The sequence below is a fragment of the Cyprinodon tularosa genome, unplaced genomic scaffold (genome assembly GCF_016077235.1).
Source record: "Cyprinodon tularosa strain WSP-4 unplaced genomic scaffold, ASM1607723v1 ctg834, whole genome shotgun sequence".
In the NCBI taxonomy this organism is placed as follows: Eukaryota; Metazoa; Chordata; class Actinopteri; order Cyprinodontiformes; family Cyprinodontidae; genus Cyprinodon; species Cyprinodon tularosa.
In genome coordinates, this window is record NW_024039601.1 from 206,214 (window position 1) to 227,018 (window position 20,805).

General features: G+C 36.6%; 1 protein-coding gene across 1 annotated transcript in view; it reads left to right on the plus strand.

Annotated features, from left to right (window-relative positions):
• The window catches only part of LOC119774839 (voltage-dependent T-type calcium channel subunit alpha-1I-like), a gene marked incomplete at its 3' end in the record, with an annotated part of 204,036 nt that overhangs the window by 77,479 nt on the left and 105,752 nt on the right, over window positions 1-20,805 (plus strand). The window contains exon 3 of the mRNA XM_038272535.1: window positions 16,472-16,583. Coding sequence (XP_038128463.1) covers window positions 16,472-16,583 — 112 coding nt within the window. The remainder of the gene's footprint in view (window positions 1-16,471; window positions 16,584-20,805) is intronic.

The window sequence follows — 20,805 nt, forward strand, 5'->3', positions numbered from 1 at the left end:
ATTGCATGTCAATCTTACCACAATGAATAGGTGGAAATATGCATTGAAGAAAGCTTGTGTGAGTGCAAAAGGGTTGTGGTAAAAAGTATGTGTCTATCTTACTTTCCCAACATAAAAGGACTAATATTGACAGGGCCCACTTTCTTGCCTTGTGCGATCAGATTGAGCAGTGTGCAGAATTGATCTCTTTGTGAGAAAATACACACGGAGGACTTCTGTGCATGTATGTTTTGAGTCACACCAACTTTTATTCATTATTGAAAAGTGTAATACTGTGTAGTGCTTTGAAAAATTCTGTTGTTTATTTTCAGTTTATAAAACAAGAAAAACACTGGATAAAATCATCCCTAAAGTGAGATTTTTCTTTGATTAAATTGAGCTTATTTCTGTTAGAATATCCTTAATATAATTTTAACTCTTTATTTTAACCTCAGATTAGAGCCGAAACAATTAATTGGATTAGCTGATTATTGAAAAAATCGTTACCTGGAGTATAGAGACTGTAAAATATGCCTTTAGCTGACGGAGCATTTTTTATATCAAAATTGTAAAAAGAATATATTAAAAAAATTGCATTTAAGCTTAAAAAAATAATTTGTCAATATGCTCTATGCAGAACTCCTTCAGTGGAAAAGTTTGAGTTTAGCCTGGTTTATTTTCCTAAAAAGTATTCTTTAAGGAACCTTTGGCTATCTGATTGATAATTGATTAATTGAAAAAATATTTACCACATTAAATTGTAAATTGGTAAATTGATTTATTCAACTATTGAAACGCTGATGGTGGCGAGCTACAGCTATGTGCAGCTATAGCTTCCCTGGGACAGGAGCGAGGCTGCCATATGCAAATATCGTGGAGCATTCCCATCACCATCAGTTGCCAATTCGGCTAAAGATTCCTTATTTATTCCCTACTGTAAAATAGGTCCATCAATATGATTTGTATGTCTGTATGATAAAAAACTTTCAGGGCTCCACTTTTTAATTTAGGTCTGGGCTTTGGCTTGAATTTCCTAAGAAATTAAAACTATTTAATTTATTATCTGAGCCCTTGCATGGCAGCTGAGGTTCCTTAGGTTATTTTAGGTTCCTCGCCCTGTTGTCCATATTTCCTTTAAAAACTGTTTTCTTATCCCGGCAGATAAAAAAAAGTATCTCTACAACATGATGATCACCAAGTTTCACAATCAGGATGCAGTTGTTTTTTCTCCATGCAGCGTTTGGCTTGTAAGGTGCTTAGTTCTGCTTGTCTACACAAAGTATTTTAACATCCTAAATAAATATTAAGTTGTTGGTAATCCACTATGTAAAAACCTGATATTGCATTGGAAAGGGAATTACTGGTTCATTAAAAAACACTTGAGTTTACAACAGAAATATATGTATTCCACAGTAATAACTAAAACTCCTTCTCCCTCTCTAGCTTTTAAGTAAACTTTAGCTCCATCTTACTATGGAAGGTTCGTGCAGATTTTCAGCAACAGCATGCTGCATAAAGTTAAATGGAATCTTTTAATAGATTATTCTAAATGTAATAAATATGCTCCTAATAGATAGGTTGCTTAAAATAAAATCACTTTAAATAAAGCTTTAATCACATTTAACAAATGAAATACTTTCATAAACAATTTCATGTTTTATTACATTTTATAAAATAAGTTTGAGATATTTGAGAAACCAGACATTGATTAGAATCTGTACATATTTGGGTAAATAGACTTGAAAATATATAAAAGCCACATGTCCTTCGTATTCTACACATTCCAAAGTTTAATGTAACAGATTAATTTTCTTTGGTAAAATATGTAAAATACTGTGGGATATTGATAATTATTTTATTATAGATTTTCTATGTAGGGCCTTTTTAAACATGTCTAACACAACTTATTTGGCTTATTCTACCTAAATTTTACAGTCTAGAATTTTAAGAAGAAATCATTGCAGACACTTTTGCTCTCTGTATGAAAGTTCTGTTTCTTTGTTCTAAAAGTATATTCCCATACTGACTTGAAATTTACATCAGAAATTAAATATCAAAAACTCTATGTCATGCTGGATTTATTTTCCTACATCCTACATCGTAAACCAGAGTCATTTCTTCAGGGACTCTTGTCACTTTCCCATTTCTCAGTGACTCTACTGTTTTTGAGCTAAGGCTGCGTGTAGAGCTTGGCATGAGCTGTGACTATAATATTAAGCAGCTCACAGACAAGTGCACAGTCCACTTCACTCTCATAGTGAAGGAATTATGAGAGCAGAGTGGGACAAAAAAGTTAATAGAGGTCATTTTTAGACATGTAAAAAGCTGCTCTCCAAATCTTAATCTGTACTTATGAATGCAGAGAAAATGGGTTGATTTTTGAGAGAGAGTGAAGAAAAAGAGAGGGAAAAAAAAACATTAAGATGAGTTTATAAAGTCAAATCAGATTCTGCTCTAAAACATATTGTTAGGGAGGGAGCGGAAGATGAATAGATTTCAAATTTCTGTTGTCTCAACACATGTGGTCTTCCCTGCCTCTAGCATCACTGCACTCTACCTCTCAAGATCTCTCACATTCATAAATGTCTACTGATTTATAGCCACACTATTTAATTCAAATATTGTGTATTGTCTGCCTGAATGTTTTGCAAAGCTGCATTTTTTCTAAATCTGTAAAATATAGCTTAAGAGACCAGAAAGCTCATACATGTCTCAAGTTGGGGTAACATACGTAGGATTGTTGTAGGCTGATACTTCCCTTATCATTATGCTACAACAACGTATATTGTAACTATAATTATGCAGTTGATTTTATGACTTAGATATGATGTTTGACTGGCCAAAAGCTTTAAAGCTGTTCAGTAACCAGTTGTATTCACTGCAGTTTATTTGCAGCACCAGTTAACACATGTCATCTCAAGGCGCTTTACAGAGTCAGTACAATGAAATCATAGAGGCAGGTTGGTGGAAAGTTTTATATCTAAGGAAACACAGCTGAACGCATTCAGTCAATGGTCATCCATCCGTCCATCCCTTCCTCCTATTTATTCCTTCAGGGTTGCGCTGGCGCTGGCGGCTATCTCCTGCAGTCAATGGGAGAAAAGGTGGGTATACCCTGGACGGGTCACCAGTCCATTGCAAGGCAACACAGAGACACACACACTCACACCTAAGGACAATCTAGAGAAGCCAATCAACCTAACAATCTTGTTTCTGAACTGTGGAAAGAAGATGGAGTACTTGGAGAGTACATACAAACTTGATGCAGAAACATCCAGGGTTGGGGAACAAACTCAAAACCTTCTTGCTACAGAACAATGCTACAGACTTTGGCACCACGCAGCCCACATTGATTTGTTGTTTTTGCAGAATTTGGAGTAGTGCATTCACCAAACTATGTCAACTTGTCAACTTAATTAAGCTGAGTTGAATCACATCTGGACAATTCAAAGCTTTCGAGTTGTCCAGATGTCATGCATGATAGTGTGTGTGCTGCCTGCAAAAACAGGTGTCTAATTGGCTTATTCTATGGGATAAGTAGAGCAAACTCTACAGTTTGCAGTAAAAGCTGGATACAATACTCATTTTCAAAAGTATCGAGTACCAGTGGCACCTAAACAGTCATTCATCTAAAGTGCAGAATAGAGGAAAATGCACTTTCAGAACACTGTGTGATTGAATAATTCTGTGCACCATGGGCGTAGGTTTGCATAGGGACCATAGGGACATGTCCCTACCAAAATTTTGAACCGACCTAATTGTCCCTACCAATAATTTGATGTGAGCAACATGTTTATAATTTACAGCAGTAGTTGTTGCAGCAGTGGCTTCTTTTCCTCTCGCAGCTCCTCTGCCTGGTCTCTCCTGTCCCTTTCACATAGCAGCGCATGGAACTGAGTTGCGCTGTTTAACTCAACTCTTATTGGTTGTTCTGCCTTAAGTTCCGCCTTCTCTCTCTCTGATTGGCTGTTTTCTAGTCCGCGTGTGCTTGGAGCACAACATTGAAAATTTATTCACACTAGAATGCTGCGGTTACTAAAATTAATATTAGGCTACAAAACTAGTCCAAATAAAAAAAAATGAATATCATGTGCACTAAAAAACAAAAACCTTTTTTTTTCTTTTATAAAACGAAATATTCTGAGTCAGCCAGGAGTTCTGAAGACTGCTGGAAAAATGGGCAAATAAAGGCTGTAAGCCATCAACATTTCTGATTCTTAGCCACAGCCAACTAAAAAAGAAAATGTGAGGGTTTCCTTTTTACCGATATTTAGTTGATATTACTGTTTTCATTTTTTTGTTTTTATTTTTACAATTTTGATATAATAACTGATCTAAGTGGGTTGGTCTGTGGGGAAAGGCACATTTTACATTTATATTACTGTATGTTTTAAAGTCTCTATACTCCAGTTAATGATGAATCACTCACTAAATTAGTTGACGATTATTGAAATAATCAATTAATACGATTCATTTTTTCAGCCCCAGATTAAATACATGAAATGGGCTACACAGAGTAACTACAGCCCAGATGTTCAACTTTTATAGTGAAGTTAATATTTTAATGAATGTATTATTTTGCTTGCTAGAGAATAGTAGGTACAAATATTAGAGTGGGGTTTAACTCTGCACAATTCTATATCTTCAGAAGAAAATACTGTATTTACCTTCTCTCTTAGTCGTTCAAATGAAACCGTTTTCAAAGTGGAAAACAGTCCTAATTCCACATTCATCAGAGCCGGTGATACTTCAAACATTGATAAACAGCATCTAATGAGTGTAGAGCTTATAACATTTTTATTAATGGAGCAAAATGTTGCTTTTCTCTTTTAACAATGAATTCCTCTTATCAGTACGGATGCTCACATCGAGCATAAAAAAGGGCATGCAAATTGCATAGCACCAATGACACCAGACCAATAGTGTCCCTACCAAAGTTCAAATCAAACCTACGCCCTTGCTGTGCACTTTTCAGTTTCTTTTTTTGTAACAGGTGCAGCTGCCGAGAATTATTTTTGTTTCTTAACCGGTTTGGCTAGTGTCATTGTTATGTGCGTAAAGCGTAGCCAAGTAAGGAAAACTTAATTTTAATTTTGTAAGTTTTTTATCAAGCTTGCTAAATACGGTGCACAGCAAACAACATCAAAATGTTGTTCTTATTGTTTATTGTATTTATTTATTTATTGTATTTTAATTAATAATCAAAATATTTCTGTTGAAATTTGGAAATGTTATCCTTGTGGTATCGAAAATGGTATCGAGTATCGTATATTTTCCTTAGTATCAGTATCGAGTTGAAAAATTTTGTATCGTGACAACCCTACTACATAGTTATTTTGCTTTGCAAAAAGTGTCTTACTGAGCAGTAACTGAGTTACTAATTTAGTTACTTTTTTGGAGAAGTAATTAGTACTTTATTGTTTATTTTTGTAAGACCGGTTCTTGTCTTGTCTTTTCATGTTTATCATGATGTCCTAAGCAGATATATGCTAAAATCAGAAGAATACTGAAAATACACATTTTGATCCTTCTGCTTTGGACAGCCATTATTTTTTACAGTGCATTAAGAACTGAGGCGTCACCAGTTTTCTTAGATCTCTGTCCCCTCCTACAATTAATTTTAAGGGACTTATTGGTCCTGAAAATAGCCAAATGTATTCTTTTTTCTGTTACATCTAAATGAAAAGTTGTGATATTAGTGTGAATTTGTTACTAGCTTGTCACTAAACACCCAATTTATTGTTGCTTTGCCACTTAAAGGAGAGGGTCTGACTGCAGACCTGTACTGTCAGGTCACCCAGACCTGCACTGTCAGGACCCTGGCTGCAGACCTGCATTGTGAGGTCTCCCTTGCTGTTAGAATGGGAAGTTTATTCAAAGCCTTTCTAGGGTGAAAGCTTTCATCGAAAAACTCCCTGTGAAGCTAGCTTCCTTTCACAAACAAGTGTTGTTATGCTGGAGAAGTATGTACACAATTTTACTCCCCACCAAACTCCTATCTGGAATTATAGATATGTGCTACATAGAAATAAATCTCTTCATTTGGAGCGCTGAATGGAAAAGGGCATTTAGTCTAAAAGTCTCTTTCTAGACGACAATGGTTTTTGGCTGTCCTTTTTTTTGCTTACTGTAATTTACTATAATTTAAACGTATCCAGTTTAACACTGTCATAAACTCTAATCTGGCAGCAAACACATACTGTGCGCTAGGGTTGGGAATTGAAACGATTTTCATGATTCCGATTCCCTTATCGATTCTGTGCAACGATTCAATTCCTTGTCGATTCTCTTACCGATTCTATGAAACAATGAACTTGGTGAGTGCACGGTGACTTTCGTCCAGCTTCACCTGGGACATTCTATTTCTGCCTGCCTCGGCGAAAACAGAAGGCAGTGAATGGGAGCTGCCAGCCTCTGGGCCAGCCAGGCTACATGTCTGCTCACAGTCATCTAAATCTAATGGAGAAGGCATCCGTTTAATGAAAAAGCATTACTGTACAATTTCAGGAAATAAACTCATCTCCCCCTGATTTCAATAAACGAGCATCACCTTTCTCTCGCTCCCCGAACTGTGGAGTAACTTCGTAGCATGTTTAATAACCTCAAAGACAGGTAGGAAACTGGTTTATTTTTCAGAAATGGCATATGATTTACTAGGAACCACATTAACCGTTAAGTGAGCTGCCAAACTGTGCCATGGAATTGGAACACAAAGAACCGGTTCTGAACAGGAACCAGTTTTCGATTCCCATCCCTACTGTGCGCTATTCTTCAAAGCTTTGAATACAACTTCCGGAATAAACTTGTGGTCCTGACAGTGCAGTAGATGCAGTCAGACTCTCTTGACTTAAAGAGGCATCAACTTTTCTAATGATACTGTCTTCTGTGGCCAAAACATAGAACTGCAGAACATTTCTGCTGGATCTCGTAGCTTGCGTTTGTAGTTGAGGCGTTATCTTTTTATTTCTTTATGTGGAATTGCCATTTGTGCCTGAGTTGTGCTGGATCCTGGTCACTTCAGAGTATCCACAAAATCTGTTTTCCTAGCGCTATCCTAGTGCTATTGCGGTTCTTAGCTGTGTGTTAGGTTGGACCCATTCCACATGCACGCTCTTGACGTCACATCCCCCAAACAGCGCAAGAATTCCGAACCAAAGTAAATTTAGGAAAAAAGGCTACAGGCTTATAGATGCATCAACGCTGATCTAGGGAGTTGTCTGCTCATAAAATGATGTTTTAGTCCCGGAACTGTCATGATGGGTATCAGGGAGGCCCAATATGCAGAACACTGACGACACGGATGGAAAGTTTAACAGAGTTTATTTGCAAGTTCACACATATAATAAAGACTGATGCAATGGTTCTGGGCTGGGACCGGTTCACTGGCGTCTGTGAGAGAGACAGTTTGGTTAGCGAAGGCTTGGCAGAGACTTGACTTGATTGTGTTCAGATTTGTACCTTGATGAATGTAGATGAGGCTTTGGGAGCGGAACTGTTGGGTCCGGAGAAAGCTTGGTTTGGCAGAGTCCTTAAGCTGTTTCAGCGTCTTACTTCTAAAGGCTGGTTTGACCTTGGCTTGTGTTTCCAGCTCGGAAACCTGAGCTGCTAGGAAATCCAGAGAGTGAGTCTTCAGGTTTGGCTCGGAGGGCAGGCTCGGCAGGTTAAGCTCTTCCAGAGCTTCACAGGAGGAAAAAACAGGAAACCTGGAAGCAGAGACAAAAAGGTTAGAATCCAGGTTGGACTCAAAGGAAACTTGGTTCACTAGGGATCTACGGCTTAAGTGCTAACCAACTGATTAAGACACTGCGGCGTCGAGGCAAGGTCTGAAGGCAGCTTAAGTAGTCCAGGTCCTCCAGATGATATCATCAGCTGCAGGTGTGCAGAGCAGCTCAGCAGGGAGGATCCAGGGCGGACTCTGCTGGAGAAAAGGTGTATTTCTCCAGCTCCCAACAGGAACAGATGCTCGAGCCTAGTGGGACTTTGGGGTCCCCCAAGGGCAACTGGAGGAGGTGTGTGTGGATCAGGAAATCTGGGCATCTCTGCTTGCACTGCTGCCTCTGCGACCCTGCTTTAGTAATAAAGGGTTAAATTAAAGTTTAAAGTTGATTACAATTGCATACATTTCCTGCTGCCATCAATTAAACATGAAAGTCAAAATGATTTTATTCAAGTCAATAAAAGTTATCCATGGCCTTGTCTTGATTTGGCCTCAGTTGCCACTTATTAATATAGTTTAGATCAAGTCTGAAAATGAGTTTCTGTACATTTAGTTCGCATTCAAATGTATTAATGTTTTTCAAGGAAATAAAACTGCTCCTACTGTTATGGTATGTCATTAGGGAAATTTTCTAGTGGTTAAATTAACTCAAGATATTTCTTGTGGGTATCCTGCCAGTAAGTGAAGAATTGTCAAGTAAATGGACATTTCCATGCAGGAATGGACAATATCAACATTGTAAGCATATGTGATTGCAAAACAAAAATATATTTACTATTTTGGTCAGATTTAGTTCACAAACATTATCAAACTGCTTTCATTACAGTATCTATACCTATCTTGTGTTGCCCTGCCTACCCCTCTCTCAACTTCTTGTTTTTTCTACTCCTTGTGTTTTTTTGCTAATAATAATAATAAAAAAAATATTTCAATTATTTCAATGCATCAGTTTTAATCACAATAGTTGTGTCTCTTTATCTAAGCATAATTTTGGCAACAATACATGAGGTTGTCCGTTTTGTATAGTTGTATAAAAAACGGGGGAAAAAAAGTATATTCTTTTTCGGTGCATCCAGAATTAAATATTTCAGCTATATTTAAATAGGAGAAATAATTCTTTTAAGAACATGGATCAGGGCTTCCCTTTGTAAAATTTTTCTTTTCCGTCTGAATTGTTTGCTACCACATGTGCATAAATTGGTGTAATGCTGACAGGAACAATGTGACTCCCAGGACACCTTACTGATAATATTGTCGGCAGGGCTGTCCACACAAGAGGAATACATATAAATAGGATTATATTCTCACTTAATTCTTTCTTAGTTCCTTTCATAGTGAGGGTTATTTGAGTGTCAGTATGTAAATGTTCAATAAATTAATTTTATCAGTAAAAGCAGATTTTTTTTTTACTTTTTTAATTTAACCAAATCTCAGCAACCAAATAAACCAGCCTTTTCTTAGGATATAACCTTGCATGCCTACTAAATTTGCTATGAATCTGGATGACAGTATTCATTAGTGTGCATTGTAAAGAAATCTTTTAAATAAATTGAATTCATAAATTAAATTAAGTGAGGTTATAAGGAGAAGAGTTAGCATAAACCAAATATGGAGTAAGGGGTCTGCTTTTTGTACACAAGAGTAATTGTAGAGTAAGCACACCTTGTCGTGTGTTGAAGTAATTTTAACATCAAGTAAACATAAATCTGCACAGTTGTATCGATATGTCCTTTAATCATATAATCATACTAAAAAAATTACAGTAAAAATGAAAAAAACATCCAATGGATGTTTTTTTCATTTTTTCTCTCTTTTTGGACATGCTCTTTTTAGCTATCAGCACATAAAAGCTTTTAAAAAGCAAAAGGTTTAAGATTTTCATAATATGATTCTAACTCAATAAAATCCAATCTAACATGACTATTAAATGGATGTGTAGTAATGAAAAGCAATTACAAACATTTACAAGCAGTTATGAAAATTAATGAGATCCAACTATAGTTCTTATTAGGGTAACTGTTTTCGAAATAGGCTTCAAGCTACGAAATAGCTTGCAGGATTCAAGCAACATGTCTGTTGAGCAGCTAACTGAAGACTTGATACCCAAGCCGACAGTTAAGGTATAGTTGGTGCCTGAGGAGTTATTGTAAGGGTTTGTCCTTCAACTAGTGAGTTACAGTACTTATTCTAGCCTCTGTCTCTCCTGTTGTGTTGTTGGGCAAGTAATTACTTAACATCATCAGACTGTGAAAAGGTCAATGAAAGAATATGAAGTGCTTTAGAGTATATACTACAGACTAGCCTCGGTTCACTATTTTTGTTATAAGGACCTTTTATTAGTGTTTTAAGCTACATACACTATAAAAAAAACTTTCTCAATTTACAAGAATTGAATGCATGTGTTAAATACATTTTTTATTCATCAATAGTTCTATTTTACCAAAAAAATTGAATAACCTGAAACAGAGTGAAATACATGAAAGACTACATTTATTTTTTGTAAATATTTACAGCATTTGACATTTAGTACATGCGTTTCTTGGCAGAAAAAGAACAATATAAAGTTAGACTGACTTTGGGCTGCAATCTCATGCAGAGATATTGACCCCAGAGATTTTATTTAGGACTTTTACTTGCATGTTGATTCCCTTTGCATTACATTTTCTGCTCCAGACAGAACTGTGCAGTTAATGCCACCCATTGCTACTTTGCCTTCATGCTGTTTGCTGCCAATACGTATTACTGTCATCATGACATCGCCCACCGGGCTCGCAGGTGCTGAAGTAACAGACTGGATCCTGTGGAGAGATGGCAACAGTCTGTGTATGAGTGTATGAGTCAGAGTATGAGTGTTTGTGTGTAACAGAGCATGTGTAGGTGAGAGGTCATCCTAAATTTGCACAACGAAACACAAGACAATGACTCAAAATAATTGGAACAGCAGCCTCTGGATGTGGTAAGACTTCAGTGGGTCTTCTGCATCTTGAAATACTTATTTAAATTAATATTGTTGTAGCTTTTATTGTCTGGTCTGCCCTTCAACTTTATTTTCACCCTCTCCCCTTTCATTTTTCACCTACCACGGCTAAAGTTAAGGTCATATCTTTTTGTCCATATTTTTTATGTGACATCATCTGTGGGGACAGTTGTAGGTTTTTTTCCCCTCGTGTGCAGGTAAATCAGATTTAAATATGTATTAGACATAATGAAAAAGACTGAAAAAAAAAAGAGTAGATGTAAGACTCCAATCATCATGTGGTATGATGATTGGGGTACCAATCCACTCCAGGTCAAACATATTTCAATTGAAAAAAACTATTGACTAAATTATTGCTATTATATGCACAAACAAATTTAATGTAAAATGGTTGAAAAACCATAATCAATGAAAATTATGCAATGATATCACAGTTTGGCATGGATTTATTTTTGAGAACCTAAGTTTATGTTTAAGTTTGGAATTAGTTTAAGTTGGCTTTCAACTCATTTAGAAAACTGAAATATATTTAAACCAATTCACAGCAGAAATCCAACGAGGTAAGTCTGGTGAAATTATATTTTAGGAACTGATTTGCCTAATGAGAAGTCAGAAAACCTTTAGATAATTGATTTTAACAACAATAACAATGATCCTAACAACTCCCTTTTCAGAGGCATTGGTTAGTATCTGGTATTGCAGGCTAACAAAGACCTCACCGACTCCCCATTGCAAAGGGGTGGACCTGTTCTTCGGGTTTAATCTGCATGTTTTCTAAGCTGCTCTATGAAGCCTGGAACTCAACGCTAATCCAGGCATTTTTAATTGATATAGCTTCCTTGATGGGAAGCAAAATGTCTTCAAACTCGGAAAACAAAACCTAATGGTTTATTTTTTACCATTTTCAACTTTCTTGGACCACGTAGTGTTGAAAACATTACTTACAGTAACTAGTTTTAGTTACTAGTTACATTTCCATAAAAGTAGCTAAAGTCTCTTTCCTACTGAAAATAGCAGGTTAACCCAGATTTTTTAAACATTGGTCAACCGGTAAACAATCCTGAGCTGCGTGGCCTATGTCCCACCATGGAGAGCAACATGTAAAGAAGCCAGCTTGTGGTATGTGTGCTTTATTGTGGTTCAGTGTTGTGTGTGGCCTCCAAGTCTCCTCCCAGACCTGGACTAAAGCATCTGGCAACTCCTAGACAATCTGTGGTGTAACCTGATATTTGTGGAAGGGTCGAGACATAATTTCCCAGATGTGTTCATTTGGATTTAGGTCGGGATGGGTGGGGCAGTCCTTTGCTTCAATGCCTTCATCTTGCAGGAACTGCAGAGGCATCCAGCCACATGAGGTCTACCATTGTCCTGCATTAGGAGGAACACAGGCCCAACCACACCAGCATATGGTCTCACAAGGGGTCTGAGGATCTCATCTCTCATGTAATGTCAGTCATGCTACCTCTGGCGAGCCTATGGAGGGCTGTGGGACCCTCCAAGGGAAACGCCACGCCCCACCATTACTAACCCACTGCCGGTCATGGAAAGATGTTGCAGGCAGCTGATCGGTCTCCATTTTGTCTTCAGACTCTGTCACGTCTGTCACATGTTATCAGCATGAACCAGCTTTCATCTGTGAAGAGCACAGGGTGTCAATGGTGAATTTGCCAATCCTGTTTCCCTCTAGCAAATGCCAAATGTCCTAAACAGTGTTGGGCTGTAAGCACAACCCTCACCAGTTGTCTATTCCATTTGCACATCATGAGAAATTGATTTTCAATCAGTGTTTCTTCCTAGGTGGATTTCACAGAAGTTTGATTTTATTGAAGTTATAGTGTGTTAATTATGTGTTTCCTTTATTTTTTAAAGAATATATAAATATGAACACACAAGTATTTTTCAATTAAATATTAAACCTCCAGATAAATAAAGACATTCCCCCAAATTTGGTAAATGACAGTCATTAGTCTGTCGTTAACACACCCCTCCAGTGATTGCTGCCTGCACGATACTATCTTGGGAACTGCTGAGCGGCATGTGTTAATGTGCTGTGTGTGTGTGTCAAAGTATATGTCACAGTTTTTCTGAATTAAGCAACTCAATTTAGGAATCGTCTTCCAAAGAATGATACCTCACCCTAAGGACTCAGCAGTTTGTTACTCTCATCAAGATAATAAATATTTATGTCACCTTTATTAGGTCAATTTATAATGATATCAGACTGAAACAAATCCCACTTTTGTGTACTCATTGTGACTAACTAAAGCCTACTTCATCCCGGTTTATTTAATTTAATAAATTAGATTTTTATGTCATAAACATATTTCAGAAAAAGTTGAATAACTTAATCAGATGAAAACTTTTTTTTTTTTTTATGGTGCAATCAACTTTCAAGAACAACACCTGACAGTGTTGCTTAATACTCCTCTTTTTACAGCTACGATCTAAGTGCACACACAAATATGCTAAGCTTATTTTTACTTATCTGAAATAATTACATTTATTATGGTTTATTTTGAATTCTTATATTTAATGCTGAGCCTCTACTCCAGTAACTATAACTATTTGTGATCAGGACATGGTTGAATGAAATCTCCCCATACTCTCGGGGAGGAATGTTGCTGATCCGATCCAATTATTAATCGATTCATCAAGTATAATCTTAGTTGCAAACTTAATTTTATTGTGACATTCCAAACATATTTCTTACATAATAAATCTGATGTGGAGATAACAGCAAACTAAACCAACATGTTGATCAGGCAAACTACTGTACTAAAATTTATGTGGCATCATTTGTGAGCTCCAACAGATTTCACCGAATCCAATTACTGAATAACATTAAACTCTCACCTGAAGCCACTTCACTCTCTACTTGTGCTGCAGCATCACCACTCATTGTTTGAGTTCCCTAAACTCAGCCATATAAAATACAAATTTATATTTATTTAGTATTTAAATAAAAAAAGTTGCTCCTAAATTTATTAGTAAAATTATTTAGACGTCAAGTGAAGCACTGAAGGGCCAGCTACATCACCTTGAAGCTGCCCTGCATCATTATTACTGGATAGCTGTGTTTTCTATTATCATATAATAGGAAATTATGCAAGTGTGTTTTTGATATTAAATGATTAAATGTAACACAACCTTTTATAGTATCCTGTTACTTACTGACTGACTCTTAAAATAGCTCCTTATGTCTATTTTCTTTTTTAATGGCATCTATAAAGCACAACACCAAGATAGAGCCTAAGTTTATTCAAATATAAAATCACTTTTAACAACAACAACAAAAAATTATATATATATATATATATATATAAATATATATATATATATATATATATATATATATATATATATATATATATATATATATATATATATATAGGAAAAATGTATTGTGTCTACAAAATCCATATTAGCTGTAAATTGATCCAAAATAAGGTCTTTCAATTCTTTCAATTTTGTCACACTCTTTTTTTTTTTTTTTAGTTAAAACATATAGTAAAAATGTCAGAAAGTGGTGTTGGTTGAAGAGGACCCAAATGCAGAGACGAGTTGGCAGAGGTGAATTTAAGTGGTTTAATAAGGTTCACAGGCACTGAGGCAGGAGGTTCACAGGCACAGAGACAGGAATCAAAAAATCCAACAAAAAATAACTCACGAACCAGAACCTAGGAGACATCAGGGGAAAACCAAAATCTAGGAACCAGGAAGAGACAAGGAAGGCAGACAGACGATTGACCAGGGGTTAGACGAGAGGTTAGACGAGGATCCAGCAAACAGGAACTGAAGAGGGAGGGCTTTTAAAGGGGACAGAGACAGGGAGACAACAATTTTTTATGTAATATCAGATCAGTTTTGCATTGTAGACATTTACAGAGTAGGCCTTCTGTCTCCTGGATGCCATCTCACAAAGCAGGGTAGTGGCAATCCAATGTTCTAGGGTAAATGTCAACACACCTTGGCCACTTTCATCTCAGGAAGCTAGGAGGCCATTACCCTGAGTATAATTGTTACAAAAAATTACTCCATGGAGCAACCCTTGTCATTCATAGGTTGTAGCTCCTACTTTTCGAGCTGAGTTCTGCACAAGAAAGTGTTGGAAATGTTATGTCCTTTCTAAAAGAACCTGTTGAGGTTGGTGTTCAAAAAACAAGGCTGGAACTGTTTCAACCCATAGCCAAACTAATTCAATACACACATACACTGTTTAACTGTGAAAAGGGGTTTTTTTTATAATGCAAACAACATATATTCACAGGTGTGTGTGGGGGGGGTTATGGGGAGAGGGGTATGGGGGCATTCTGTGCCCTTCTGCCACAACATTTGTGAGGGTTTGAGGGGTGCCTATCCAAAATTCATTCAGTCACACCCAGCATACAGCTCAGCTCACGGTCTTTCTCGTTCAAAGCCTTTGTGAGCGCATCAACCGCTGCTGGGAGCCTGATCAATACCCAAATTGCTGCAGACATCCTCTGTAATTGTAGATACATCAGGTATCCTCCAAATCCAAACAGGAGAAATCTTAGTATCCTATTGTAAATCAGAGTATCATAAATCCTAAGATCCATACATCTTCGATATCCTCCACTGATAACATTTTAAAACACGCCATCCTCCAAGCCTTCCAGGAGTCCTTGGTGTATCCCACGAAGTATGTCCTGGCAGGACAGGAAGGGTCCCCTTTTCCCTGTCTTCCAGTTGAGAACATTTTATCAATTGCATTGAGAGACCAGCTGACCAGAACCATTGTTTGAATTCAGGTGAAATTAAGAGAGTACTCAGAAAAGACAAGACACAGCAAAGCAGTGACAGAGCAGTGAGTAGCAGAGCAGCTGGAAAATGCGACAGCCTCCTTCAATAGTGAGAACTTGCCCTGCAGTTTTAAAGATTTTGTTCAATATGATCCCTATCAGCTAGCATACTAATCCAAGGACTGAACGAGCCTAAGAGTGTATGCTTATGAAAGGAAACGTGAGAATCTGTGCTTAAATGTGGGTGGTTGAATTTGAGCATTTATGTATCTGAACCTGCTGGTTGTTTTTTCACATGTGTGCTTTTATGCTCATGTAAGCTCTGGTAAGTTGGTGTTTGTATGTAAACCTGTGTGTGTGTGTGTTTATGCGTATGCCTGTATTTGCCCACTCATAGCCTATCTTTATCCACGCTGTGATGTCTACAATAACCTGTTTTTTTGTTGAAAGGTTCAGGCAGGGCCAAGAGAAACATGTTGTGATTGCATTCTTTTCTAGGAATTCTCTCTCTGCAAACCTGCAGTTTTACTCTATAAGAGATCTGTTTCGTAAGCAGGTTTCTTTCCTTTTGAAGATCATATGCTATCAGCAGCTGGGGCGGTGTTTGGGGCTGCACACAGCCTTAGGGAGAACCTGATATTCTTGGGAAGATTTTCAATCATTCACTGGCTGGCCAAGCTCTTTAGTTACCACAGAAACAATTCATATTATATCATACTGTGACACCTTGATTTTTCTACAACCAACATCTGATATTGGATTCTGCTGTTTTAACATTTTTCTAGCTACTAGTGCTGTTCAAGCTTTTGTGCCATATGAATATTTGCATAATCACCCATTCCTAGACTTGCTTTGCAGAACTTTTACAGAATTAAATATATTGTAAAGGTAATCTCTAAGTTAATTACCTCGATTAAAGTTGAATGTTACAAATTATTCTGTTTTTTTTAACTGTTGAATAATGTTTTAAGTACTAAAGTTCTGTTCTTTGATTTAGCAAACTGTGAGTGGACATTTTCTTTGACTATATGTTTCTACATGGTTTGAGCGTGTCAGCATGATGGTAATCCTGCTCAACTGCGTGACCCTTGGGATGTACCAGCCCTGCGAAAACATCGACTGCTCCTCAGACCGATGCCAAATATTACAGGTACACAAACTGTCACAATTATAAATCCAATCATTACAGTGAGAAATATTTATGTTAGGAAAGGATGAAGAACTTCCACTGACAATATCTGCTGATCCTGGATAATGTCAACTTACTCACAGTTAAGTTAGCCAGAAATTTTACTGAAGTAGGTATAGTGATATTTCACAAAATTATTACTTAAATAAAAGTAGGGAATACAGTGGAAAAGAATTCTCCTTAAAGTACTACTTCAAAAAGTTGCTGAAGTAAATGTAATTGATTAAATGTAACTATTTACTACCTACCTCTGCAGCTCACTATGTGTCAGCAATCTGTTTCAACAAATCCAATGGTTAACTTATATTGTAGATCCTACACTCATCAACCTGACCCACACAGAGACAGACACAGATCCACCCAAGACCACAGGTAGAGCACTACAGGTGAAGCTAAGTAATTATTACTCCCTGCAGACTATAACTCCCATTTTCAACTGTATCTGCAGCACACAGCCATTATAATAAATGAGAGCATATACATGGCAGCAAGCAGATGGCAAGCCAAATTTGATAGGCTTCTATTTTTGCCAGACACATCAGCAAGACTGTAGTAGATACAGAAATCATATCATACCAACAGTAAACTTAACCATCAAGGCATCCAGATTTTTAAAAATCATTCAATAGAGATGGCTAGATTTGCTCTATAGCTTTGCTATGTTAATCAACCCACAAGTACATTTGTATTTATGCCCATTCATTAGCAATTCAACACATCAGATTAATTACTGTATTGCATATTAACTTAGGTACACTAATAATAACAATGAAAAATCAAATGGAGCACAATAAGAATTGTACAGCTTATCTGCACTCTGTGTACTAAACAAAAATACTCCTTTTTATTGTTTATTTTGTAAAATACACACCTATAATAATTTTTTGTACCCAATCTTTAGTGAAAGAAAAATCCACAATGATCATAGAAATAAGTTGAATGTTATAAAAATGATAAAAATTTAAAAGAAGTATATGAAAGAGAAAAAATTAAAGGTAGACATTGTCATTTAACCATGCTGCAACAGAAGGATCTTCAAAAATAAACTCATAAAATATGCCAGGATGAAAAATTATTGTACCCTTAGAAAAGACTGAAAATAATATGACCAAAGTAACATTTTAAATTAAGGTGTGTCCACTAATTAGCATCAAAGGTGTCTACAATCTCGCAATCAGTCAGTAGGCCTATTTATAATCACTGCTCTATTATTTTAGCTCTTGTGTTTGTATTTTATGTATGTATTGCTAATGTACTGCATTTATTTTAGCTCCACTTTGCTTTTGCTAAGTGGGTACTCCACTTGTCAGGCCGCCATTGTAAATAGGAACTTTTTCTTAATGACTTGCCTGTAAAAATAAAAATGTAATAAAACTGTGCTGTTTGTTGACATAGCGTGTACAACACTCAGCATGGACCAGAGGAAGTGAAGGAAAGAGCACGTTAAATATAAAGGCTATACGACCATCTCCAAGCATATATTCAGAAATTTAAGATCTATGTGACTGTAGCAAACCTCCCTTGCAGTAGCCACAGGAGAAAAATTAGCCATTCAAAAGTTCCCCACTTTCCTTGATGGGCCCTTGGCTGGTCCCCCTTCAATAAGTGGGCTGCCATTCGGCTGGCTTTTGACTGGGAAGGACCATTTTGAATGGCTGCTATTGCTATGACAAACCAAAGAGATAGATAATATGGACTGTAAAGAAAAAAAAAGACCCCACAAAAACTTCTAAAGAGAATAAAGGTAATTCTCAAAAAAAGCTCAGTGATCACACCATCTGTCATTTGAGCCAAAGTGGATTTGATATACAACCAAGGAGGACACCACTGTTAAAAACAAATCATAAAAAAAGCCAAACTGGAATTTGCCAAACCACATGTTGACAAGCCACAAAGACTCTGAAAGGATTGCCAAGGGACATTGGCTCTATGTTCATAGAATGTAAAAAAAATAAGCATATCGAGAAAAGAACACTGTATGTACTGTGAAACATCGATGAGGATCTTTTATGTTATATGGCTGCTTTGCCTCATCTGGAACAGGGTGCCTTGAATCTCTTCAGGGTACAATAAAACCTTTAGATTAACAAGTGATTCTAGAGAGAAATATGCTGCCCACTGTCCAAAACACTGGCCTCGGTCACAGGTCACTGCTCATGCAAAAGGATAATGACCTGAAACAGATCATTGTCAGAATGTTATCTCTTTTTTATGGCAACTTTCAACTTGCCAGAAACAAATGACATTTGCTCATAGAAGAGAATATATTCAACCTTTTTGCGCTACTTGCAACAGACCAATTTTTTGTACGGTAATATTTATTTAGATTCTTTAGGAACCAGGCCCTGTGTATTTTGATAATGTGGCGATGATTCTGTGGATGAAAGAGCAAAAGTAGTTGTTGAAATGGATGAGCATGATTAGCAGGCACAGGTGGACTGAATGAACATGATTGTTGCATTGTAAGCTGGTTAAATCATAACACTCTTGTATTTATGTTTATTGGAAGTTCTGCTGTTGCTTAAATAGAAGATATTTTACAATAATTTACATTGTGTATATCCTTGAAGAAATATTAATATTGTTAAGAAATTAAAGCCAGATTTTCCCTAACTTATGACTGTTCAAACTAATAGAGAATACAGATTAAGGAGATAAAGAACTGATGTCTGTATTTACCTTCAGTTGAAGATTTCCTTTGAAGTGTTCAGTGTGTTCAAAAACTCTCTTCAGCAAATTTCAGTAAATCAGGAAAATTGGAACAATGAATCCTTATATCATATTTTTCTGCTTTTTCAAAAGCTAAAACTGAAAAAAAATTCTGCTCCCTGGGATAATCAGCTAAGCACTTTTTTCACAGAGACAACACAGCAGAGAACTTCTCTGATATAACACACGAAAACCCCAAGTGTTTATCCATACTGTGTTTAATACCACCAGCCCCCATAAACATGATACGAAGATTGGTAAACTCCTCTATATTGGTCGGGGAGTCACTGGTGTCACAAAGAGACAAGGCCAATGTTTTCTACATAAGTATCTATATGAAGTTACCCTGCAGAGATCCAATCAGTGAACACAGATTTAGCATTCAGTTTTACTTAAAGGGAATTACCTTTGAGTTTCTATAGCAGGTAATATGTTTCATTAATTGTTATGATAGTCAGCTTCCTAAAAAAAGTATGACTTTGTCCACCATACTTTACTCATTTTAAGACAAATTATACGCATAAAACGTATATACGTTTAAAGTATTCAAGTTGGTCTATTATCAGAAAATTTGTGTTTCAAAAATTGTCTGGAGTAGAGTTTTCAGCTTATAAAGTGGCCCAAACAAAAGCCGTTTATGGCTTAGAAAACATGCAAATTGAACTGAAAAAAAAACAGGTCCACTCCTTAGTAATGGGGAGTCGTTGAGGTCATTGTTGGTCTGCAAAGTTGAGTTTTGGCCTGCAAAATTTTGAATTGAGAAAGCTTCCTGGATGGGAAGCAATGTCTTCAAACTTGGAAAACAAAGTCCAGTGGATTGTTTTTTTTTTCCTTTTTTGGAATGACTCTGACCTGGATGAATAAGAATCTTCACCAGCATAGGCAAACCAGTTCCCTCTTTAGGAATCATCCTGTGTTAAGTGAGTATAGAAAAGAAAACAGTGAATAGAAATAGTAAAATCAAGGGCTGCAAAAATCTCAGTGAATTAATGATTTGTTATCATTGCTCACTATCTACACTATCAGGTTTCGTAATCTATCCATTTCCGTGGAGTAGTGACAGACGTGTGCTCCTCCTCCTTAATAGCTGGTCAGTCTTATGTCCGTAAACTCTCCAGAAATCCGTAGTACGGTGCTTTTCATCAGCTGCTAGCTTGTCACAAACAGATAAGGTTCAGTTTAAGATTCTGTTGCTTACAGTCCTACCATTGAAAATCAAATTACAAGCAACACCAAGCATGTCAGTTCATCTCTAATTCCCTATTTACACCAAAAGGAATATTAGTTAATCAAAGCTTTTTGCTCACAGCTGCAATCATATTCCATTACAAGATGTGAATTTTTCCTCACCCTCTTTCCTGGTTATTAAATGCTTCATTTAAGGTGGTTGTGATATGGGCCTGCCCATGATTATTATTATTTTTCTATTAAATATTGTTGAGGGTACTTTTTTCCAAAAGACAGTTACAGGCTT